The sequence below is a fragment of the Erythrolamprus reginae genome, chromosome 1, assembly GCF_031021105.1.
Source record: "Erythrolamprus reginae isolate rEryReg1 chromosome 1, rEryReg1.hap1, whole genome shotgun sequence".
Lineage (NCBI taxonomy): Eukaryota > Metazoa > Chordata > Lepidosauria > Squamata > Dipsadidae > Erythrolamprus > Erythrolamprus reginae.
Genome location: NC_091950.1, coordinates 125,278,670 through 125,302,614, shown reverse-complemented (window position 1 = coordinate 125,302,614; position 23,945 = coordinate 125,278,670). Strand labels below are relative to the sequence as shown.

Below are 23,945 nucleotides of genomic sequence, written 5' to 3'. Positions count from 1 at the left end.
AGCAAAATGTCTTTTATACGTAGAGTTTTTGTGCATGGAGAAATGATACCTTTACAAAAAAATAGCACCTTAACTTAAGTATACTTTGTTTTAGGAATATGATTCTCTCCCCCCCCCCCCCCCATTTCAAGATACAGAACATTCCAAAGAACTCCAGAACATTTTGTTCTTCTTCAGGACACAACTAATCCAACTATGCTATGGGTGGTCCATCAATTTTCTGGAAGTAAAACCTATGGAAGTGGCTCCAGGCAACCATATCCAGAAGGATAAACTATTTCCTGTTCTGGAAGACTTACATCAGATAATTGCCAGACCACCCCTAGAACAGCCAGATTGGCATGGTCCTAAGGAAGAATGAAACATTAAATTTCTTTTTCACATACCTAAAATGCATGAAGACAATGATAACACAATGGAAACTAACCCAGGCTTTTGTAGTCAGTTTAAGAACAATCCTTTAGATATTGTCAAAAACAAATTATTATTGCTTTCATTAAGGTTTCAGGCAATTAATCCTGTAGGCGTTCGAAATCCCAAAGAAAATATCATGGAAAATCCTCTCTTTCACCCATGTTTCAGCCATAGTTTTAAATCAGATAAAATCTAGATCTTTTGATACACCAAAATATATTCTGTTGTTTCATTCTAATTTGTTCTGTCAGTTGCTTTCTATTGAATCAGATTGTAAAATACATTTGAAGTTTAAGATTGCTAGCATTTTATCATTTGCCTTTCTTAGATGTCTTAGATAATTTCCCTTCAAATTCATGGTATAAGGCAGCATTCCTACAACAAATTTACTTGCTTCAGCTTCCACTAGTAATAGTATTTTCCAACATCAGGTACTCTTATGATCAACAACCACAAGTGAGCTCAAAAGTTCTGTTGCTAAGTGAGATATTTGTTAAGTGAGCTTTGCCCCATTTTATGACTTTTGTTGGCACAGTTGTTAAGTGAATCACTAAAGTAGTTAAGCTAGGAACACAGATGTTACGTGAATCTGGCTGTTCTGACCTAGGTTTCTTGATCAATAATACAGCACAAAAGGCGTCCCCAAAACCTCTTTTATTTTATCAGATGGTATTTATTTTTATTCCCCATCTAAAATAAGTCCCAAACAATGATAACAAGTCTAACAAGTGTTTTGGGGAAAGGCAGATAAGCACATGAACCTAGATCTTCCTTGGCAAGCTGCCAAAGACCAATTAGCAAGAAGCTTGGCTAGGCTAAACAGAAAACACAAGAGTCTGATCTGGAATGACACAATTTGAACAAAGTTGCTTCCTGCGATGAGCCCTTCCTTGTGCTCCACTTATACATATGGGAGGGGCCAATTATCTCCAAGTCTTACTCCTGAGTAGTCCTTCTCCTCTGTAACCTCCCCAGCCTTCTCACTGTCTGACTCTATCACCAGCTCTGCAGGCCACTGGCGGACCACAACATTGGCTTCCCTATCGACTTAGCTTGTGAGACATTTGCAAAAGGGGATTGCATAATCCCGGGACATTGAAACTGTCCTAAATAAGAGTCATTTGGCAAGCATCTGAATTTTGATCACATGGACATGGGGATATTACAGTCATAACTCACTTTTTACAGTGCCATTGTACTGTAAGAGTCACTAAATGAACTGTTGTAAGTTGAGGTTTACCTGTATTAAGTTGACATTTGCTTGCTTAACATCTTAAATACTTTGAAAATTGTGCATATATTTTAGGTAATCCTTGGTTAACCACTACCACATTTTTCGGTGTATAAGATGCACCCTTTTACCACAAAAAATGGGTGCGTCTTATACATCAAATGTTGCATGGGGGGGAGTTGGGTGGTGGTTAGTAGTGGCGGCAGCAGCCTTCCTCAGCTGGAGTCCGGCGGCCCGGCCCTGGGGATTGGTGGGGCACCGGGCGTTTGGAGCAGAGGGTGCCAGCTGCGAAATTCCTGAGCTTCCCTCCCTGCGGGAGACCGGCAGCCATTGGCCAAGGAGCCCTCCCAACTGGCCGAAAAGTGGCTCGGGTGAGCAGCTTTGGCAGGGGCCTGGCAGCTGAGGCATCTTTGGGGGCATCTTTGGGAGGGCGCGGTGGTTGGTGAAGAGTGCTCTGAGCGAAGCTGCCTCAGTTGGGGAGAGGTGGTACCTGCCTGGCCCCTGCCACAGCCACTCACCCAAGCCGCTTTTTGGCCTACTGGGAGGGCTCCTCAGCCAATGCCCACCAGTCTCCCGCAGGAGTTTTGTAGCTGTCACCCTCTGCTCGAAATGCCTGGCACCCTGGGCAGGTGAGGTGGGGCGCATGGCAGTAGTTGCAGAGAAATTATCTAAAGAATTCACGTCCCCCTCTGTATCCCACAAGGCATACAAAGCCTCAGGTAGAATTACCTCAAAAGGCCTGCCTGGCCTCAAGCTCGAGGACTTAGGCTGTGGCGGCACCGGAAAGAGATTGTTCTTTGGGCTCTCCGGCACCCCACAGCACCATCTCTTTGGAGGAACAAGAGACGTGGCTTCAGTGCCACACTCACTAATTTTGACCACAGCTGAGGAGCCTGCAAGCTTTTAAAATGCCCCCGCCCGGCCAATCCCAGGGAGGGATTTTCTAGAGGTCTTTGAAATTCTTAAGACCTTTCCTGAGATATCTTTTTCTTGGCTTTACTTTCTCTTGTCTTTTGGGCATTTTACAACTGTTGGGGGCTTGCCTCCCCCACCGCAAAGGCCCGCTTTTCAAAATCCATCCCCATTATTTTTCCATTATTTAACATTGAGAGATCAGAATGTGACTTGGGCATATACTGGGGATGCTTTGGATTACAAGTCCCATCAGCCACCTTTGGGATGGGGTTGTTGATAGGAATCATCCCTTCCTGCAACAGAGAGCTTCCCCCATGTTGTTAAAATGTTGTTTTTTAAAAAAAAAAATCTGAAAATTAAATAATAACATGGTTATATGCACATTAAAGATGCTTTGGACTACAGTTCCAATTAGCCAGTCTGTTGCAAGAGAAGCAATCCCCATCAGCCCCCTCTCCAAGGCTGAATAATGGGAACTCTAGTCCAAAGCATCTCGAAAATTCAGAACCAAAGAATTTATTTACATTTACATATATCATTTAGCTGGAAAGGGAGAGGGGGAAAGATACCTCTCATTTTATTTGTAAAATTAGTTGGGACCTCTAATCTGTCACATTTTGTTTCTATTTAGGAACGTAGCAGAAGAATCTGAAACAATACTTTTTTGATACATGCATTGGACTTTCTGGGAAGTATGTAGGCAGATAAACATTGTCCCTGCTCCAACTTTACAATTTTACCAAGGGTCTCTGGTGGATGGGGCAACAGGAAGGAAAGGGCAAGGGTCTTCAAACCTGGCAAGATTACGGCTTGTGGACTTCAACTCCCATTTCTGAGCTAGCATGACTAGTGGAGGAATTCTGGGAGCTGAAGTCCACAAGTCTTGAAGCTGTCAAGTTTGAAGTTTGTAAAAAGTGTACATGGTTTTAAAAATTATACATGGTTTTAAAAAGTATACATGGTTGTAAAAAGTATTCTGCTACACTAGTATTTTATTAAACAATATAATACTACACCATTTTGTTCAGAATACCTTTTCCTTGTTTTCCTCCTCTAAAGGTATAAGGCGCGACTTATACACCGGTGCGTCTCATACACTGAAAAATACAGTACTTGTTCAGCAACAATTTGAAGTTATGGTGGTATAAAATGAATGACGCTTATAACTCCTTAAAGTTCTAACTATTCCATCACATCTATAGTCAACATGATTATCATCCGGGTCCTTAGTAACTGACTCATACTCCTGCCATTTGCAGAAAGGTTGCAAGTTGCTTCTGTAAGTCATTCCCACTCATGCTGCCTTGCCCCCCAAGGGACCTAACTAAAGAGTACAAAATCCTGAAGATTTCATATTCTGTAGTATGTGCATTACCTTACTTACCTACCCACTGACCTGTTTGCTAGCTCTTGTAACTTCCTGCCATCATACTTATTGACCTTGTTTGTTGCAAACTAGAAGGAAGTTATAGTATCATCCCTTAACAACCCATAATACTTGCTTAATGGTTGCGTTGTTTAGACATGGAAATTCTGGTCCCAGTTACTAATGTTAAGCATGGACTACCTGACTGATTGTTGTTGTTGTTGTTGTTGTTGTTATTATTATAATATTATTATTATTATTATTATTATTATTATTATTATTATTATTATTATTATTAAGATTTATATGCCGCCCCTCTCCGAGGACTCGGAGCAGCTATAACTATATGTCTTCTATTATCAGTCAGAAATAAGTTATGTTCACTAATGTTTCCTTAACTAAACACCCCTTACCTCAACTTGACATAGAAAACAAATAGGTGGTTTTTTTGCAATATCAAAAGAACAATTTCCCAGTGTTCTTGTGAACTGGTCTGTACTGTTTTGCTTTGTCAAAACTCCAACACTATTTGAGTTATGACAATGAATGTTTAATATCCACACATATCTTCAGTATTTGAAGAACAAAGCATCAGTATAGTTTTCCTCAAATGAAAAGAATAATTAAAATGATAAATTTCTTTTAAAAATTCTCTGCATGCATAGGTAGAATTCCTTTCCCACACCTTAGGTGATCTCTGGCTCCAGAGAATATACATATTTCATTTGTATGCATCTCTAAAAAATATGATTTTGGTCTTAAAGAAATCTGATATATTGCATAATTTGTATGGCATATAATATGACACAATTGGTGCATTTCCTGAGGATTGTGAACCAGGATATGAATAATATTTGTCAAGGTATCAAATTATATAGACATGGATAACTACTTACTAGAATTCTTTTACTTCTTCTGCTATGCAATATTTGGATAACCACACTTTTTCAAGCTTTCATGACAACTACAGTAATCTTCTAAACATTTGCTTTTGTTAAACAAAAGTTGAGAGATCCCCATGATTATAAAGATGTTGCAAGATACTGATCTATTAGTAATCCTAGTCAACATTTATTGACCATTTATAGACCAATATTGGAATAAGAAGTGGAGTTGTATCACTTATATGGTATGAATACTGCAGGGAGACAATCTTTGAAGGTGAAATTGTCCCAGAGAAGACTTCCAAGTTATCTGGAACTCCGAATGAATGTTGTTCCGCAGAATACCAAATGCCACAGAGTTATAGGTATGAAAGCTCTATTTTAGCAGGTATTTATGGTACATAGACATAGTTGGTATAGCAGAACATTTAGTTATTCACACAAAGGAATCAACCTGAATTGATGTGAACAAGGCAACGCAAGGCACTTTTTGAGCTGTTCCTGGAAGGGTCCCTGTGTTATACCTCTAACAGGTGGAACAGTTGACTGAAACAAGGAGTTCTGTGTGTGCCCAGAAACTACATTAGATGAAATCACAAGCAGTAAGTGCACAGCAACAGTGTCTTGATGCTTGTTATCAAAAGCACTAAAACAGAGCATATTGCTTTCAGAAACAAAATCATTCTCCACTTAATAAAGGTGTATTTTCCTTAAAACCCACCTCTGCCATCAGGCATGGGGAAATTGATTTCCCCAGGCCGTTCCCGTTTCTGGTATGGTTTTTGTCTGGGATGTATGATTGTTTTTATATTAAGGGTTTTAAATTGCTTTTTAACTATTGGATTTGTACTGTGTTTTTTTGTTGTGAGCCGCTCCAAGTGTCCGGAGAGGGGCGGCATACAAATCTAATAAATGAATGAATGAATGAATGAATGAATAAATAAATAAATAAATAAATAAATAATTTTTAAAACTGTTTAACATGTTTACATGAGGATCTGATCCAAAAGACTATTGGTGTATAAGGGCCTCACTTTAATCAATTTCTTGCAGCTATCTTTATGATTATTCAAGCGTGAATATTGGCTTGGGAGAAAGGAATAATAACCCAGGATGCAGGCCAATAAGGAGGAAGAGGGGAAGTTCTAATGCATGTGTAGAATCTTGCTTTCACTTCTCAGGATTATAATAGCATGTGCTCTCTGTCTCTCTGTGATTTTTATGTATGTGTGTGAGTGAGTATGTGCCGGCATGTTTCTGTGTATCTGATAAAAATGGAAGGAGAAAATAATTTATAAAATGTATATGAAGAAAGGAAAGGATGAGCAATACATTATTTAAAAAAAATCAAATTGACCTGAAACATACATCCAGGAGAAATTTAGAAACAGGAATAAATATTTGATAAGCTTCATACCAAAGCTGAATTGCCAAAAAGTCATAAAGGGTTTATGGTTAGACTTCCTTCAGGAGACGTCCTGCTGAGGCATGAAGATGTGGCATAAAGATCCTGGTAAATCAACTTCTTTTAATGTAACTCTAAGACTGGATTTGCAGGACACATTTAATCAAATTAAAGATCTAGCAGCTGCATGTGCAAAGCATTACAAAACATGGTTAATTTTAACTTTTCAAAACTCTTGCTGTGGTGTGGTTTATCATATGTGCAAATTCATTCCATTCAATTAATGTACAGTTCAATCTATTGTGCAAAGCCAGAATACAGCTAAAGGTGTATATTGGCAAACTTTAATTAGGATCTTTAGGGTTAAAACACCTAGAGTCAGGAACCTTCAAGTCATTACAGTGCTTGAATTTATAAACTAATTGCAGAAATTGTAGAATGCCTTAAAATGCTGATTCCATGTAAATGCTAGAATTAGGAATTTAAATAAAAATACAGTGGTACCTCTACCTAAGAACGCCTCTACTTAAGAACTTTTCTAGATAAGAACTGGGTATTAAATATTTTTTTTGCCTCTTCTCAAGAACCATTTTCTACTTAAGAACCCGAGCCTGGAAAAATTTCCCAGGAAATTTGAGAGCAGCAAGAAGGCCTGGCAAGTTCCTGCCATTTTCCCATTAATCCTGACCATCTTGGTCTTTTCTGGGATGCCAGAGTAGCCTTTCGGTGGCACTTAAGGAGGCTTTGGCAGCCCAGAGCAAACGAAGTAGTTTCCTTTCTCTGGGCACTTGGAGAGGGAATAAACCTCTGACAGTATCCAGAGAAAAGAACCGCTCCCTTCACTCATCAGTGAATTAACTTACAGGGAAAGCTTCAGAAATTTTGAAGATTTTGAGCTTCTGACTAAGAGAAGGATGAAATAGAATTATTACTAATGTTTTCTTCACTCCATGCCTCAGACCATGTGTCTATAAATTATGTTGAAAACAGAGTCTCTGTGTATTTGGGGGAGGAGTAGGTGTTTCACCAATTAATCAGGATATGGAATAGTTGATAGAACATGTTGGAATCCTATCTAGCTTTTAAGCTCAGTTAATTAGCTCATCATTTCAAGATACATAACCATTTTATTCTGAATCAAAAAGTTTATGTAGTTCAAGGACTTTCTAGTTCCCTTGAATCTTTATACTGTATATAGCTTTTGGAGCCTTTGGACTATTCCTTTTAGGGCCTAAGACTCAGATGAAAAATAGATGATTTTTTTCTTCATGGGCTAGCAGAATTAAAGTTATTTTTTTATCAACAGACAAAATAAAACTGTAATTTAAAAAATCTTAATACATAACTTTTGGAGCCTTTGGACTCTTCCTTTTAGGGCCTAAGGCTCACGATGAAAAATAGATGATTTTTTTCTTCAGAGAGTAGCAGAATTAAAGTTATTTTTTATCAATAGCCAAAATAAAACTGTAATTAAAAACCAAATAAATTGGTTTAGTTCAGTATAATGCTTTGAATTATTCAATTGCTTTTGAGTGAAAACAGACATTCTGTTATAATGTATTAAATATTATGTTATTGTTTTATTTCTTTACAGGAGTCAGAAAATAATAAGTTATGTTCCTTATATTCCTTCCGAAATACTTCTACCTCACCACATAAGCCCGAAGAAAGTGGTCGTGATCGCAATGAGCTAATGACCAGTGTTAATTTTGGAACTCCAGAACGCCGCAAAGGAAGTCTTGCCGATGTGGTGGACACCTTGAAACAAAAGAAACTAGAGGAGATGACGAGAACTGAACAGGAGGGTATGTATGTATATGTGTATAAATATGTATATACTTCTCTCTGTGTATGTGTGTGTGTGTGTTTGTGTGTGTGTATGTCTGCATGTTTAATTTCTGTCCTCCAGTCAAATGATGAATTAAATATTTAGGGGAATCTATATTTGATGCCTATTTATAGAACTACTATTGATTTTTGTGTATTATGTGTGTCTAGATATATCCATACTCATCAGACCTATGAAAGATTACATTACACACAAACACACAAACACACACACACACACACACACACACACCCTACCTCTGTTTGTGTGTGTGTGTCTATATATATTTTGCTGAGGAATCCATTAGACAATTTCTGGTTGAGATTTGTGCACACGAGACTAAATGGCATGTTGATTGTCAAATATAATCTTATTTAATGGTCTAGGACTTCACCTGGTATATTTGCTGCATTCTACAATCTGTACTTAATATTTGAAGAGATCTGGGCTAAGGTTGATTGGATTTGGGATGGAAGGCAAGCAAAGAAAGTTGTTATCTATCAGAGTTTCTCATTATCCAGTTTGGGAGGGTAGGTTTCTCATATACCAATGAGAACTGTTTATAAAATGGCACCATGAGCATAATGATAAGCTTCCAAAAATTCAACCTGCCCTTAAATGAGTTGAAGGATAAACAATCACCAGAGTATAATTTAGTACTTGAATAAGTAGATTCTATTAATAATCTATATTGCAGTTTTTATGTTGTTTTTTGGGTAGTTTGTGGTTCTGATGTGAAATTCGGTATGATGATGATGAAGAAAAGAAACACCCCTATGTTTTCCTCCTATATTGGCTAACCTATTCCCTCTGGGACATATGTTTATAGTATCTTAAAAACTTTGCTACAAATGACCCTGGGTGGAACATTAGCCTTGGCATATTTCAAAAGTGTTGGATTACAGATTCAGGTAAACCACAGCCATCAGAGATGATTACAATGGAGTGGGATCCTGCACAACTGGAAACCATTATGGAGAGACTTTTCTGATGTCTTTGGATCCAGTTCTGATCCGAAGCTGAGGCCCATCAATTTTAATGGCAAGGTTTGAAGTGATTCAGTGTGCTTACATTTTGCAGTTAAAAAAAGTGAAGCAGCAACTTTAAAAGTAAGGGTAGACTGAACTATACACGGTAATAGATCTAAGACAGATTCTCCATGTATTTTTTGGCTTAGTTTATATGACAAGCACATAGTTAAATATGTTCTGCATAGGTGTCTTAAACTTCACAACAGTGATAATGTCTCAGATTTTACACAGCCATCTGTCTGTAATTTAATTTTGAAGTTCAAGCTTAAGTTTTTTTTCCCAGCTAAGTTGCTGGCTTCATTTTGATGACTAGATGATAGAAAATGTTTTAAATTTATTTTTATATTTGGACTCAGCTTTTTAAAAGAACAGAACAAAATTGAATATTCTTTATTGGCCAGGTGTGATTGGACACCCAAGGAATTTGTCTTTGGTTCATAAATTTTCAATATACATATAAGCAACAGAGTGAAGATACAAGTAAATCATATAACACAAACAATACATTGATAGGAGCAGGTAATAGGAAAGATAAGAGGGATAATAGTAATATAGTCCTGCTACATGGTTAGATATCTTTAGGCATAAGACAGTGCTGTGGTAATTATATGTTGACCAGAGTGATGGCATGGCAGAAAAAAAAATCTATCCTTATGTCTAGTTGTTTGGGCATGGAATGCTTTGGAGGAGCATCCTGAGAGCAGAAGAAACTTTTTAAATTTCAAATTAAATATCACATTGCTAAGATTTGTTTTTCTTTTTTCTTTTTTTTTTCTTCTTCTTCTTCTTCCTATTATTATTATTATTATTATTATTATTATTATTATTATTATTATTATTATTATATTTGTATGCCACCCCTCTGCGAAGACTCGGAGTGGCTCACAATAATAAAACAGTACAAATCCAATTGATTAAAACAATTAAAAAACCCTAAATATAAAAAGCAATCATCTCATATAAACCATATATAAAACAGAAATGGCCCAGGGGAATCAATTTCCCCATGCCTGATGACAGAGGTGGGTTTTAAGGAGTTTATGAAAGGCAAGGAGGGTGGGGGCAACCCTAATCTCCAGGAGAAGTTAATTCCAGAGGGTTGGGGCTGCCACAGAGAAGGCTCTTCCCCTGGGTCCCGCTAGACAACATTGTTTCGACGGCGGGACCTGGAGAAGGCCAACTCTGTGGGACCTAACTGGTCGCTGGGATTCGTGTGGCAGAAGGTGGTCCCGGAGATATTCTGGTCCGATGCCATGAAAGGCTTTATAGGTCATAACCAACACTTTGAATTGTGACCAGAAACTGATCGGCAACCAATGCAGACTGCGGAGTGTTGGTGTACCATAGCCATACCTAGGGAAGCCCATGATTGCTCTCGCAGCTGCATTCTGCACGATCTGAAGTTTCCGAACACTTTTCAAAGGTAGCCCCATGTAGAGAGCATTACAGTAGTTGAACCTCGAGGTGATGAGGGTATGAGTGACTGTGAGCAGTGACTCCCGGTCCAGGCAGTTAATGCACGGATTTGCATTGTTTCAAATTTAAACAACATTTCATCTACCTCCTCCCAATATGTATTTAATAAGTCCCATTTAAACCACTGACAATTTCTACCATTTCAAAAAGACATTCAATGATACATTTCTCATTGATGGTAAAGTGGTTGGATTTTAATATGCTGCCTGGACTGTATTTTCTGAGTGGATTCTTTAAATAAGTAAATTCAAATACTAAAAAGACCCTGAATTTAGACCAAATTAAATAGGTAATGGCAGGATTCTCAGATACTATGCTTTGGATATTCAGATATTGTTAGTCTTTTTTCACTGAACAGGAAAAATATTTTAATTTCATGGGCATATTTAGATATTCATCAGTGTAAGATAACACAATTTTAATGTCCTCAAAATAACAGAAAATTTAAAGTTTAATTAAACTAGAATAAACATCTTTCATTAGTTGAGTTTATAAATAACTATCCAATGTCTTGCACAGAATGGGGTCTCTATACATTTTGTATGCAACCCTTGCTTTCAATTGAATTATATGTGCCTAAAAGTTAAACGTTCAGCAACTAATTTGAAGTTCAGCTCAAAATAGTTGAAACTGTTAGTTTCAGCAACAATTCACATTTCTGTAGAACTGAAATGAAACTGTTCTTAAGTTCTGCATTCCCTGTATTATATTTATGAATTCAGGGCTCAGTGATTAATACAACAGCTAGTAGAACACATCTGATTACAATGACATAATTTTGATTATGTTATTAAGTTAGCAATATAATAAAATAGACATAGAGATAGCCACACAAACTTAATGGACTTACATGACTTGAGAATTAATTAAGTCTAGTCAGTCACTCAAATTTTGTCAGCCCCTCATGAAGTCACAAAACATGTATTACAGAGATTGCAAAAATACGGTGAATAACAGAATTGTGAAAGCCTGATAAAAATTTCTCACTGCCACTCTTTCTTATACTAAACAGAATCAAGCTAGGGTTGAGTTACTTTCTTATGCTTACTTCTTCCTCAGGTCTGAATATTTTCCCCCTAAAATTTATTCACTAAAAATTCATTCATTCGTTCCCAATCCCTTGGCCAGGTATAAACTCATTCAAAAATCAGCATTAATTGCACATTTTATTTTGTGAAATGGAAAAATTAAAAATACTGTCAGGATATAGTTAGCAAATTATTCAGGAAATTATTTGTATTTTTTGAAGTTGAAAAATACTTAGAACAATTTTTTCATATACAAAGTAAAGTATCTTCCAAATTTATGAAATGATACATAATTAAAACCAATAATTTGTTTATTTACTACTATAATCAATGTAGCTTTCCATTTACAATTACTTTTCATAAATGTATTATCCATCTTCTGGGGGAAAATCTATAATCTGTCTGTCTGTCTGTCTGTCTGTCTGTCTGTCTGTCTGTCTCTCTCTCTCTCTCTCTCTCTCTCTCTATCTATCATCTACCTACCTACCTACCTACCTATCTATCTATCTATCTATCATCACCTATCTATTATATTTATTGATTTATGTTATTTATATTTGTTGAATTCATGGTCAATGACCAAGGTATTATGGTATTAGTTAATTACCAATTAGCAATACACCCTGCTAAGAAAATGTAGTCCAGGTTGTTAAATCTGGTTGTTCCAATAATTTAAATGGTCACGTACTAATCTGGTTCACTCTGTCTGTGAAAATAATAGTGAGTACTTCAGTGTGACATACAACTGTTTTAATCTCCCCTAAATTATAGAGCTTCTGACAATACTATATCATAGCAAAAACCAACTGACTGTAGACATTCCTTGCCTTATTCTGGAAGAAACAGGTTTCAATACAGTTTAAAAATTCTTGCACAATACCACAATACCATTAGCACTGTGTGCTCAGTGCTAATTTGAATGAGTCTCAAAAACAGAAGAGGAAAGAAGGGAACCACGTAACAAATTGGATTGAAAACCAGCCATAGTGCTTTGCTCCCAGCTTGCAAGAATGTGGCATGCTGCAGTGAGATATTGTGACACAGTTGTTAGCCCAAGTGCTGACAGTGAAAGCTGACCCAACTTGTTGGCAAGACAGGCAAAGAGCTTGTTCCACTTTCTGTCATAGACTCTATTTCCAATTAGAAAGGGGACCTAAAATTACTTACAACATAATTTGCAGGTTTATTTTCTGTCATCAAGCACAGGCACAACTAAAACCCTGTATCTAAAGTTATTTGTCTATGTGCCCAAATCCTTAAACAATTTCTTAACGAGAACTCACCATTGAAGATAATGTTTAACTCCACAATGAAGCCACAAACCAATTGTTTATTTAATCAATTTTTGAGATCTCCTGAATCCATGACTACTCTGGGGCAGTTCACAGATTAAATAATAATAATGGTAAAATATAACCAACCAGGAGACCAGAACACCAACCATAATCCACTCTCAATAGAAGGGGCAACCTGTAAAATCATATACAGTGGTACCTCTACCTAAGAATGCCTCTACTTACGAACTTTTCTAGATAAGAACTGGATGTCTCAGATATTTTTGCCTCTTCTCAAGAACCATTTTCCACTTACAAACCCGAGCCTCCGAAACTGTTACTGGAAAAGGCCGGGAGAAGCCTTCGTGAGGCCTCTCTAGGAATCTCCTGGGAGGAAACAGGGCCGGAAAGCGGGGAGAAGCCTTCATGGGGCCTCTATAGGAATATCCTGGAAGGAAACAGAGCCTCCACCCTCCCTGTGGTTTCCCCAATCGCACACATTAAAAAAGGCCATCTTAAAAGCCACAAGACTTTATGTAAAGCAAGTAACTAAAGGTAAAAGGAAGAAGAAACCGCTATGGTTTAGCAATGATGTAAGGGCTATAGTCAATGAAAAAAAGGCTGCCTATAGGAGGTATAAAGAGTCTGGAAGTATAGCTGATAGAGAGGGGTATAAAATGAGACAGATGGAGGCGAAACAGATAATATATGCTGCTAAAGCCTCAAAAGAGGAAGAAATAGCAAAATCTGTAAAGAAGGGGGATAAAACCTTCTTCAGATATATTAGTGATAGGAAGAAGAAAAACTGCAGCATCACAAAGCTTAGTACCGGGAATAATACATGCATTGATGGGAATAAGGAGATCGCTGACCATTTCAATAGCTACTTCTGTTCAGTTTTCTCAAAAGACACCTTACAAAATAATACTATAGAGGGATATAGCATTACTTCCAGCTGTACGGATTCAGCTCCAGTGATCTTAGAAGCCGATGTCTTAGAAGAACTTGAAAGATTAAAGATAAATAAGGCAATGGGTCCAGATGGCATCCACCCCAGAGTTCTTAAAGAACTCAGATCTGTCATTGCTACCCCCTTGACTGATTTGTTTAACCAATCCCTGTTAACAGGAGATGTTCCTGAGGATTGGAGAATGGCCAGTGTTGTGCCTATCCACAAGAAGGGCAGTAGAGAAGAAGCTGGTAACTACAGGCCAGTTAGCTTGACATCAGTTGTAGTTAAAATGATGGAGACTCTACTCAAAAAGAGGATAAATCAGCATCTAAAAAACAATAACTTATTGGACCCAAATCAGCATGGCTTTACTGAAGGCAAATCGTGTCAGACTAATCTCATTGAGTTCTTTGACTATGTCACAAAGGTGTTGGATCAAGGTGGTGCCGTGGATATTGCCTATCTAGACTTCAGCAAAACCTTTGATACGGTTCCACATAAAGAGCTGATAGATAAATTAGTGAAGATTGGACTTAATCCCTGGATAGTTCAGTGGATTTCAAGCTGGCTGAAGCGTAGACATCAGAGAGTTATTGTTAATGGCGAGTATTCTGAGCAGAGACAGGTTACAAGCGGTGTGCCACAAGGGTCTGTTCTGGGTCCTATTCTTTTTAATATGTTTGTGAGTGACATAGGGGAAGGTTTGGTAGGGAAGGTTTGCCTATTTGCCGATGACTCTAAAGTGTGCAATAGGGTTGATATTCCTGGAGGGGTCTGTAATACGGTAAATGATTTAGCGTTACTAGATAAATGGTCAAAGCAATGGAAACTGCAGTTTAATGTTTCCAAATGTAAAATAATGCACTTGGGGAAAAGGAATCCTCAATCTGAGTATTGCATTGGCAGTTCTGTGTTAGCAAAAACTTCAGAAGAGAAGGATTTAGGGGTAGTGATTTCTGACAGTCTCAAAATGGGTGAGCAGTGTGGTCGGGCGGTAGGAAAGGCAAGTAGGATGCTTGGCTGCATAGCTAGAGGTATAACAAGCAGGAAGAGGGAGATTGTGATCCCCTTATATAGAGCGCTGGTGAGACCACATTTGGAGTACTGTGTTCAGTTCTGGAGACCTCACCTACAAAAAGATATTGACAAAATTGAACGGGTCCAAAGACGGGCTACAAGAATGGTGGAAGGTCTTAAGTATAAAACGTATCAGGAAAGACTTAATGAACTCAATCTGTATAGTCTGGAAGACAGAAGGAAAAAGGGGGACATGATCGAAACATTTAAATATGTTAAAGGGTTAAATAGGGTTCAGGAGGGAAGTGTTTTTAACAGGAAAGTGAACACAAGAACAAGGGGACACAATCTGAAGTTAGTTGGGGGAAAGATCAAAGGCAACATGAGAAAATATTATTTTACTAAAAGAGTAGTAGATCCTTGGAACAAACTTCCAGCAGACGTGGTTGGTAAATCCACAGTAACCGAATTTAAACATGCCTGGGATAAACATATATCCCTTGTAAGATAAAATACAGGAAATAGTATAAGGGCAGACTAGATGGACCATGAGGTCTTTTTCTGCCGTCAGTCTTCTATGTTTCTATGTTTCTATGTTTCTACATTGATTCCTATGGGAAAAATGCTTCTTCTTACAAACTTTTCTACTTAAGAACCTGGTCACGGAACGAATTAAGTTCGTAAGTAGAGGTACCACTGTATTGCCTATTGTTATTATTTTGTATTAAATGACTGAACTAGAGACTTTTTAGTTTCTTTCTGTTCTGTCAAACATTACCATCTACACAGAGATAAATAAAGCTCAGTGTGATATTAACAATTTCATTTTCTATTATAGTAGCATTATTTCCTGATCTCTTTCCCATTAACCCCAAACTGAGTAAGATATCCATATATATTTCTCTTTAAGGATTTCTTTTTCTTTTGTGGCAAAATAGAAAATGTGACAATATTCCTGCGCTACTGCTTGAACGTTGTGAAGTATAATGATATGAAAGTAAAATGACTAACTAAATAAAATAATTTCCCCTCTAAAGGACCCAATTTTGATTCGTGCCCTACTGGGATTTTATCATTAATGTCCAGTATCCAACTTGTGTGCCACCAGAGATACTTGACAAAATTTAAAAAAAAAAAAAAAGGTTACACCTTTTTTGGGGGTATCTTTTTTGGATCATCCTCTATAAGTACCTTCAAATATCTGCTGTCTCCTGGCCAGCTAAACTGGAAATGGATTAACAGGTTCTTAAGATTACAAAAAGTTTTGATTAAAAATCAAAATCGAGCCGAGGTGGCGCTGTGGGAGGAGTGCTATAGGCCACTGCTAGATCTGCAGGTCAGCAGTTCAAATCTCATCACCGGCTCAAAGTTGACTCAGCCTTGCATCCTTCCAAGGTGGGTAAAATGAGGACCCGAATTGTGGGGGCAATATGCTGGCTCTGTTAAAAAGTGCTATTGCTAACATGTTATAAGCCGCCCTGAGTCCAAGGAGAAGAGTGGCATAATTTTTTTTGAATGAATGAATGAATGAATGGATAAATAAACAAACAAACAAATAAAAATATTTACTATAGAAATTCATTAAATTTGTATAGCCACGTTCCTGCACTGGAAGTCCCTCTCTTTAGGGCAGAGTGAAAGCTTCTTTCTTATTTGGATAGTGGGTTGATCTGGTATCAGAATGCTTGCTTGTGATCATGAGAGAATTTGCTGTCATGGCAAATCTGTTTTCTGCAGACTACAAGGTCCCTTTAGAACACTATTGGACTTTTGCTTTGCAGTTGAATATCTTTTGCCAGTGAAATGACTATAGTTATATGCAATATAGCAGTCTAAGACTTTCTCATTTTACTGTTTTTAAGGCTGGTCTTTTCTTATTCTAAGGGTATCACATCTGGAGTCTGTGTAATAGAAAATACACTGATTAGCAGAATCGTCTAAGGCAAAGCAACTACAGTTTTAATGATTTGAAAGTTTTCAACTCAGTTCTTTGCAAAATCTTTGAGTATTTGTCAATTCAATGACCAAGGTGGTGTTTTATTTTGCCTTTTTTTTTTTTTGGTAAAATGCCCCTTCCTGCTTCTGTTTCTGATGTACTGGCTTTTGTTTGAAGAGAGAATAATATGCACACCATTTTTGACCCGCTTTGAGTGTTCATCTGAAGGCTTCATTGACACACTATATCTTTACTTCAGAATGTATCTTTAATTCAGGATATTGCAAATTCTTTGAAATACAAGTGATGGATGATCTGTATACGAAAACAATAATAATTTGTTAAATTATTAACAAATGATTAAAGTCAGGTCATGCTGCTTGACTCTCAGGTTTTTGATGATTCTCTACTATTGCACAGAATTTAGTGTGTTATTATGGACTTTGCAGAATGATCAGAAGTTATCCTGATTGGTGGCATCTTCAGATATGAAAATTGTACTGTAAAAATGAAGCTTGAAGTTTTACATGTAGTTCTTGACTTATGATCACTTAGCAACTGGTCAAAGTTACAATAGACCCAGAAAAGGGGGTTTATGATCCACATTTGAAGTTTCAACATCTGTTCCCCCTCAACCAGGCACCTGACAACCAGTTTCCATTTATGGCCTTTTTTAATATCATGTGGTCACATGACTGGTGACCCACCCCTCCACCAAGAAAACAGAAGTTACTTCTGGCTTCCTAAAAGAACCTGTCCCATAAGAAACAATGGGTTTGCTTAACAACTATTGCAAAAATATCATTTTTAAAAAAATAAATGTTTATTTACAAATATAAATACAAAAAACAATACAAAGACAATACTCACGCAAAAAAAAAAAGACAATACATCGATTGAAATACACATAATAAAATATGGGCGAGTGCACAGCAAGTCTGTATGGTAATCTGAACTATGCATATTCTCTTTAGCCAGGCTATAGCTAACTTTAAAATTCTATATAACTTGTAAAATTTACAAAAAATGAACAAAAAGTATATATAACATGAGAAACAAATAGTAGTCTTAATTAATCATTCATAACTTTTTCTTATATAATCCAATAGGCTTTCACCAGGTGTGATTATTATTTACACAGTCAAGTGTTTTACAGTATGCTGAGCGAGTTTTATTCCTATTTTCAAGCATTTGACTGCAAAAATATCATAAAACCATCACACCTTATGATCAAAATTGCAGGCTCAATTTCTGCTGTAAATTGAGGGATTACAATTTGTAAATTGGGGAATTACAATTTATGACTTACAACAAAAATTCCAAGCAAGCTCAATTTCTGCTGTAAGTTGAGGACCCCGCTGGTGTGGGGTTTGCAAGGAATCGGGGCAGCCTTTATCACCTGGTATCCTTCAGATCTGGAAAACAACATATTTGGGAAGGTTGAATTAAATAGTCATTGCTTCATACATGAGGAGATTTTGTCATATGATAAATACACCCCTATTAATTTACTTCTGTCATTAGGAAGAGTTTCTATGTAATACAGTGTAAACACAATTTCTCTATATTTACTAAATTAGTACTGTATTTTTCAGAGTAAAAGATGCTGAAAATTTAGGTGCACCTTATGCTCTGAATGTAGCTGTTTTTGAAGCTTTTTTCCACCCTAACTAGATGCTAACCATCTTCCCAGCTCTTACCTTGAAGGCTCTTTCATTATTACTCTCTATGAAGAATGTTTTCCAAGCCCTAAGTCTTTGCAGGTTTTTTTCATTGCTCTACTTGCTCTGAATGTTTCTTTCCATCCCTAACGAGGTGCTAACGATGTTCTCAACCCTTACCAGCTTGCAAGCTCTTTCATTGTAACTCTTTGCGAAGAATGCTTTCCAAGCCTTAAGTCTTTGCCAGCTTTTTTCATTGCTCTACTTGCTGGTTAGGTTGGAAAGAATGTTTCTTTCCACCCTAACCAGGTGCTGAAGATATTCCCAGTTCCCAGTTTTTACCGGCTTGCAAGCTCTTACATTGTTACCCTCTCCAAATAAGGTTTTTTTTAAGCCTTAAACAGGGGATAAAATAATGTGCTGAAGCTGAACAGACTAAGGACACTAGCCAGATGAATATTGGGTATATTTCCCCCTCCCATTTTCCTACTCAAAAGTAAGGTGCTTCTTATACTCCAGTGCATCTTGTACTCCAAAAAAAATACAATAATTGTATGTTTGAATTAATTTCCAGTTAATATTTTTAAAGTAATAATTGTGTGTCATATTTTATCTTTTTTTAAAAAATACTTCCTGATTTTTCTGGACAAAAAGTCAGTGTATAAATCAAATACACAAATGATAATCTAAGGGTATTTAGATTACATTCATTACTTTATCATATGTCATCCAGTCTCTACAAATGATACTTAGCGCAGTTTATCTGCAGCTAGGAGGTTAGATTTCCCTGTCTTAGTGTAACTCTAGCAATGTGGAATGCTAGGCTGGTTAATCATCTGGTATACTGGAAACTTAGCAATTCATTTCTGCTCATTCCCAAGACCCAGCTACTCAGGGCCCATGTTCACCATTCGTTTTCAGACTTGATTCTCATGAACACTGTAATATCAAATTCCAACAAAATGTTTTATAAATAGGTCTCCACTCCAGTTTCTGCGATGGAGGCCATCTTTCAGTATAACTTCACAGTCACATAATAGGAATTCTTTTCAAAAACGTAACTATTTCCACTTGTCTGTTTGGCATAATAATCATGTAACATTTTATCTTCAACAAGAACAAGAAAAAAATTGAATAGTCCTTTTGTAACTAGTGTTTTTGTTGTTGTTGTTGCTGTTAGACCATTCTGGAGGCACTTTGAAGCATAATACCAGCCTTATATAAAGGGCAGTAACGTTGCAAGAGATGTTTATCTTTTAGATGAGACAAAGACATATATGAGCAGCACTGACAAGCACTAAAAATGCCCTTGAACTTTCCTGGGGAAAAATATCTAGGTTTAATACCAGCTGTACTATTATATCCTGTTCATCTCCTCCCCATCCCACCCACATAGTTTCCATTAAAGAAAGCACCATTCCTCTCTCTTCCTTAAATAGCTGAATATTCAAAGGCTGTGATTATCGCTTAGGTGTCTCTTTCTGACTAGATGTTATAAAACAATGAAAGTGTGGTATGTAAATTATATAAATGAAATAATAAATAATACATGATTAAGATAATCTTTTTATTATTCCTTACTGTTTCCCAAACATGTAATTTGAAATTAATCCATGTTTATTTGGGCTGGGAACTAGTCTGTGTGCTCGGTTTATGATTTGGAAAACATTGAACATTTTTATAAGGAGGGCTACATAAAGAGAGTGAGCCATGGCAGTCAGCATTACAAAAGCCACCATGCCAATTCCTGGGCCTTTTAAATATATATATATCTGAACGGCACCCCCATTTATGATAGTTATTTATTTATTTGTGTAAGGTCTTAAAAACTCACCTTTGCTGGCAGGCTTGGGGCTGCTGAGCACTGCCATCTTTCTCTGGCCGGATGTATGACTGCGATGGAATGATTGTGGATGTTTGTTCTTAATAATTGGGGTTTTTATATTAGTTTTAAGTTGGGTTTCTAACATGCTCTATTTTGCATACATTCCTGTTTTGTATGTTGCCCTGAGTTGACGGAGAAGGGCGGCTTAGAAATCCAAATAAGTAAGTAAGTAAGTAAGTAAATAAGTAAGTGTAAGTTAGTTAGTTAGTTAGTTAGTTAGTTAGTTAGTTAGTTAATTAATTTGCCATCCACCTTACCTCAGGGCCCAGCTTATAATCATAAAAAATATTATTTATTTATTATTAGGGTTGAAAGGGACCCCAAAGATCATCAAGTCCAACCCCTTGCTCAAGCAGGAAACCTTACACCTCCCCAGCCAGATGGCAGTCCAATCTCCTCTTGAAAATGTCCAGAGTTGGGGGCGTTCACAACCTCCGCTGGCAGGCCGCTCCACAGGTTGATCGCTCTGACCATCAGGATGTTCTTTCTTATTTCCAAGTTGAATCTCTCCTTGGTCAACTTCCAATCGTTATTCCTCGTCTGGCCCTCTGGTGCCCTGGAAAACAGTGTGACACCCTACTTTCCATGGCAACCCATCAAGTACCTGTATATTGCTATCTATCTATCTATCTATCTATCTATCTATCTATCTATCTATCTATCTATCTATCTATCTATCTATCTATCTATCTAGTCCAATACACAATGAGGGTTTTAATGGGTATATAATAATAATAATTAATAATAATTTATTGGATTTGTATGCCGCCCCTCAGAGAGAAACGCCGCTATCATGTCCCCCCTGGCCATTCTTTTCTCTAGTCTATCCATGCCCAGTACTATCAATCTCTCTTTGTAGGTCTTGGTTTTTAGTCCCCTAATAATTTTGGTAGCTCTTTTCTGCCCCTTCTCTAGTGTTTCTATGTCTCTTTTCAAGTGTGGTGACCAGAACAGGATGCAATAAAAATACATACATTAAAAAACAAAACCATATATACTAAAAACATAAATAAATACAATATCTAAAATACTATGGACCAATTAAAAGATGGGAGGGGGCAGAAGCAGGATGGGGAGAGGGGGGATTTGTTTTTAATCGACCAATCACCCATATTGTGATACTCCCGCATTGGATCCCCAAGCTAACTGGAGGTCAGGAGGATTGGGTCCAACCTCACATTGAGGGAGAGCAAGATATTTCACAGGGAGGGGGTAACAGGAGAGAAGGCCCTTTTCCTGGATCCTGCCAGCTGAAATAGTCAGGCAGATGGGGCCCACAACAAGCCCCTCTTGCCAGCACAGATAGGGTGGGGCAATCCCTCAAGTAGTCTGGACCTTTAACAAGAAGGGCTTGAAAGGTGATTATCAACACCTTGAATAGCACCCAGAAGCAGACTGGTAGCCAATGCAGCTTGCTGAGCAGTGATATTATATGGGCCATTCATGGGGCCCCAGATTCTGCCCATGTCATTACACTCTGCAGCAGCTTTAGCTTCCAAATGCTGTTTAAGGGTAGGCACATGTAGGATGCAGTGCAATAGTCCAGTCGTGAGATGACTAGGGCCTGAATGACTGACTTCAGGGACTCTGATCCAAGAAAAACTGCAACTGGCACACAACCCAAAGTTGTGCAAATGTTCTCCTAGCCATAACTGAAACCTGCTCTTTGAGCAGGAGTCACAAGAGCTGGAGAACCTCCAAGTTGCAGATCAGATCTATTTGGGATAGTGCAATCCCATTCAGAATTAAAGGTAACCAAGTCCCAAATCTTAGAGCCTCTTGCACCCAAAGCCATTTAGTCTTGCCAGGATTAAGTCAAATATCTTTGATACTCCTTCAACTATTTTTCAAATTTCTAATCAATCACTCATCTAACTCATAGTTATGAGGAAGGTTTGAAAAGAAAGAAAATTATATTCTATGGTGAATGAAGCATCTTTAACTCAATGCAGTTGGCAAAAGAGAAAATGAATATGTCAATGCAATAAACTTTGACAGCATAGATAACAATGTTATAATGCGACAATCCATTTCCACTGCAGTGTATAATATATATAGTTGGGTTGGGTTTAGAATTAACAAGTAATCTTGTTGTCTTTCTCATGACTTCCAGATTTTGGTAATGAAAAATTCTTTAAGGAACTAGTCTGTGTATGGATTAACTGCATATAAATTGACCTTATATGTCAGGCTTCAATTTATTTTTGTGAACAGCCTCTTGTTTCTTTGGAGATGAACTTTCGTTTTAGTTAGTCATATTTGTTCTGCTGTTCCTGCTGTTCTTCCATGGCATCTAAAAGCATTTTAAGAGCTAGTGACTGTGGTAATGAATGAAAATGTATTTGGAGCACTGGGAGGACTGCATTAGACTGAATAGTCACCTTACTTGTAAAAACACTATTAGAGAGGGGCAGCTGTAAGTAAGGATAACGATTTGTGTCCAGTGCTTATTTACAGAAAACTGTAAATGTATTATTTATTGAGAGCTCTCCAGACAGTGCTTGTCAGAATAAAAATGTCAAGTCTAAGCAAAATGTTATGATAATATAAAAAAGCCAGGTACACCTTTTGGAGATAGAGCTAATTAGATCAGCTATTCTTAAAAAGAAATGACATAAAAGATGCTCAATGCTTTTACATACTTTAAATGCTAATGTGGTCCTTATTTTCACTAGATTACTCGCATTTGTATATATTTATCTTTACTTCTGAAAATAATAATGTTAACACCTTTATATTTCTGCCAAGTAAAATAAAGTTACATTTATTTCTTTTAAAAAACTATTTGCGAGATCAGCTCTTTGACCATGAAGGAAGGATGAGCAAGAAAAGAATGGAGAAATATGGGAAATAAACAGGAGCTCCTCATAGCTCTGTTTCTTTTTCTTTTTCCGCATATACAATTTTTAGTAAGAATAAAATCAAATGCCAAGTAATCTTAAAGAAAGAAGAGAATAGTACAAACTACAAAGAAAAGGAAAGACACAAGGGGCATAAGGTCCTCTTAGCTTTGTTTCAATGCATGATTGCCAGTTGATAATTCTAAAAGGGGTGCTGGCATAGAAGCCAGGAAGCCAGGGTGAAATCTTTCTCTAGAGTCAAGAGAATAGAACAATTTAGATTAGCTCTCATTCTGAGATTAATTAACTCTAACCCACTAATTATAGAAAAGCCAATTCCAATCTTATTTTTACCTTTTCTTGTAAAAGAAATAAATGGAAACATTGACACGGTAATGCACACTGCTAAAAAAAAATAAAGGGAACACTCAAATAACACATCCTAGATCTGAATGAATGAAATTTTCTTTGAATACTTTATTCTGTACAAAGTTCAATGTATTGACAACAAAATGAAATTGATTGTCAATCAGTGTTGCTTCCTAAGTGGACAGTTTGATTTCACGGAAGTTTGATTTACTTGGAGTTATATTCTGTTGTTTAAGTGTTCCCTTTGTTTTTTTGAGCAGTATATTATATGTATGTATGCATGCATGCAAAAAAAATCTGTTGATATTACAGTTATTATTGTGGTTGGTTGCATAGTTAGCCAGTTGTTTAGATTGCATTTGGCATCTTTATCTACCTACTGAGCATTTCCTAAGGACCTAAAATAGGCAGATAAAATTGTTTGATGGTATTA

The 23,945-nt window shown here is 37.1% G+C and overlaps 1 protein-coding gene across 26 annotated transcripts in view; it reads left to right on the top strand.

Moving 5' to 3' along the window:
• SOX6 (SRY-box transcription factor 6) overlaps positions 1 to 23,945 on the top strand; it is a 546,353-nt gene that overhangs the window by 246,963 nt on the left and 275,445 nt on the right. For all 26 annotated transcript variants that reach the window (XM_070764091.1, XM_070764122.1, XM_070764035.1 and 23 more), the window contains one exon: positions 7,810 to 8,020. In XM_070764091.1, coding sequence (XP_070620192.1) covers positions 7,810 to 8,020 — 211 coding nt within the window. The remainder of the gene's footprint in view (positions 1 to 7,809; positions 8,021 to 23,945) is intronic.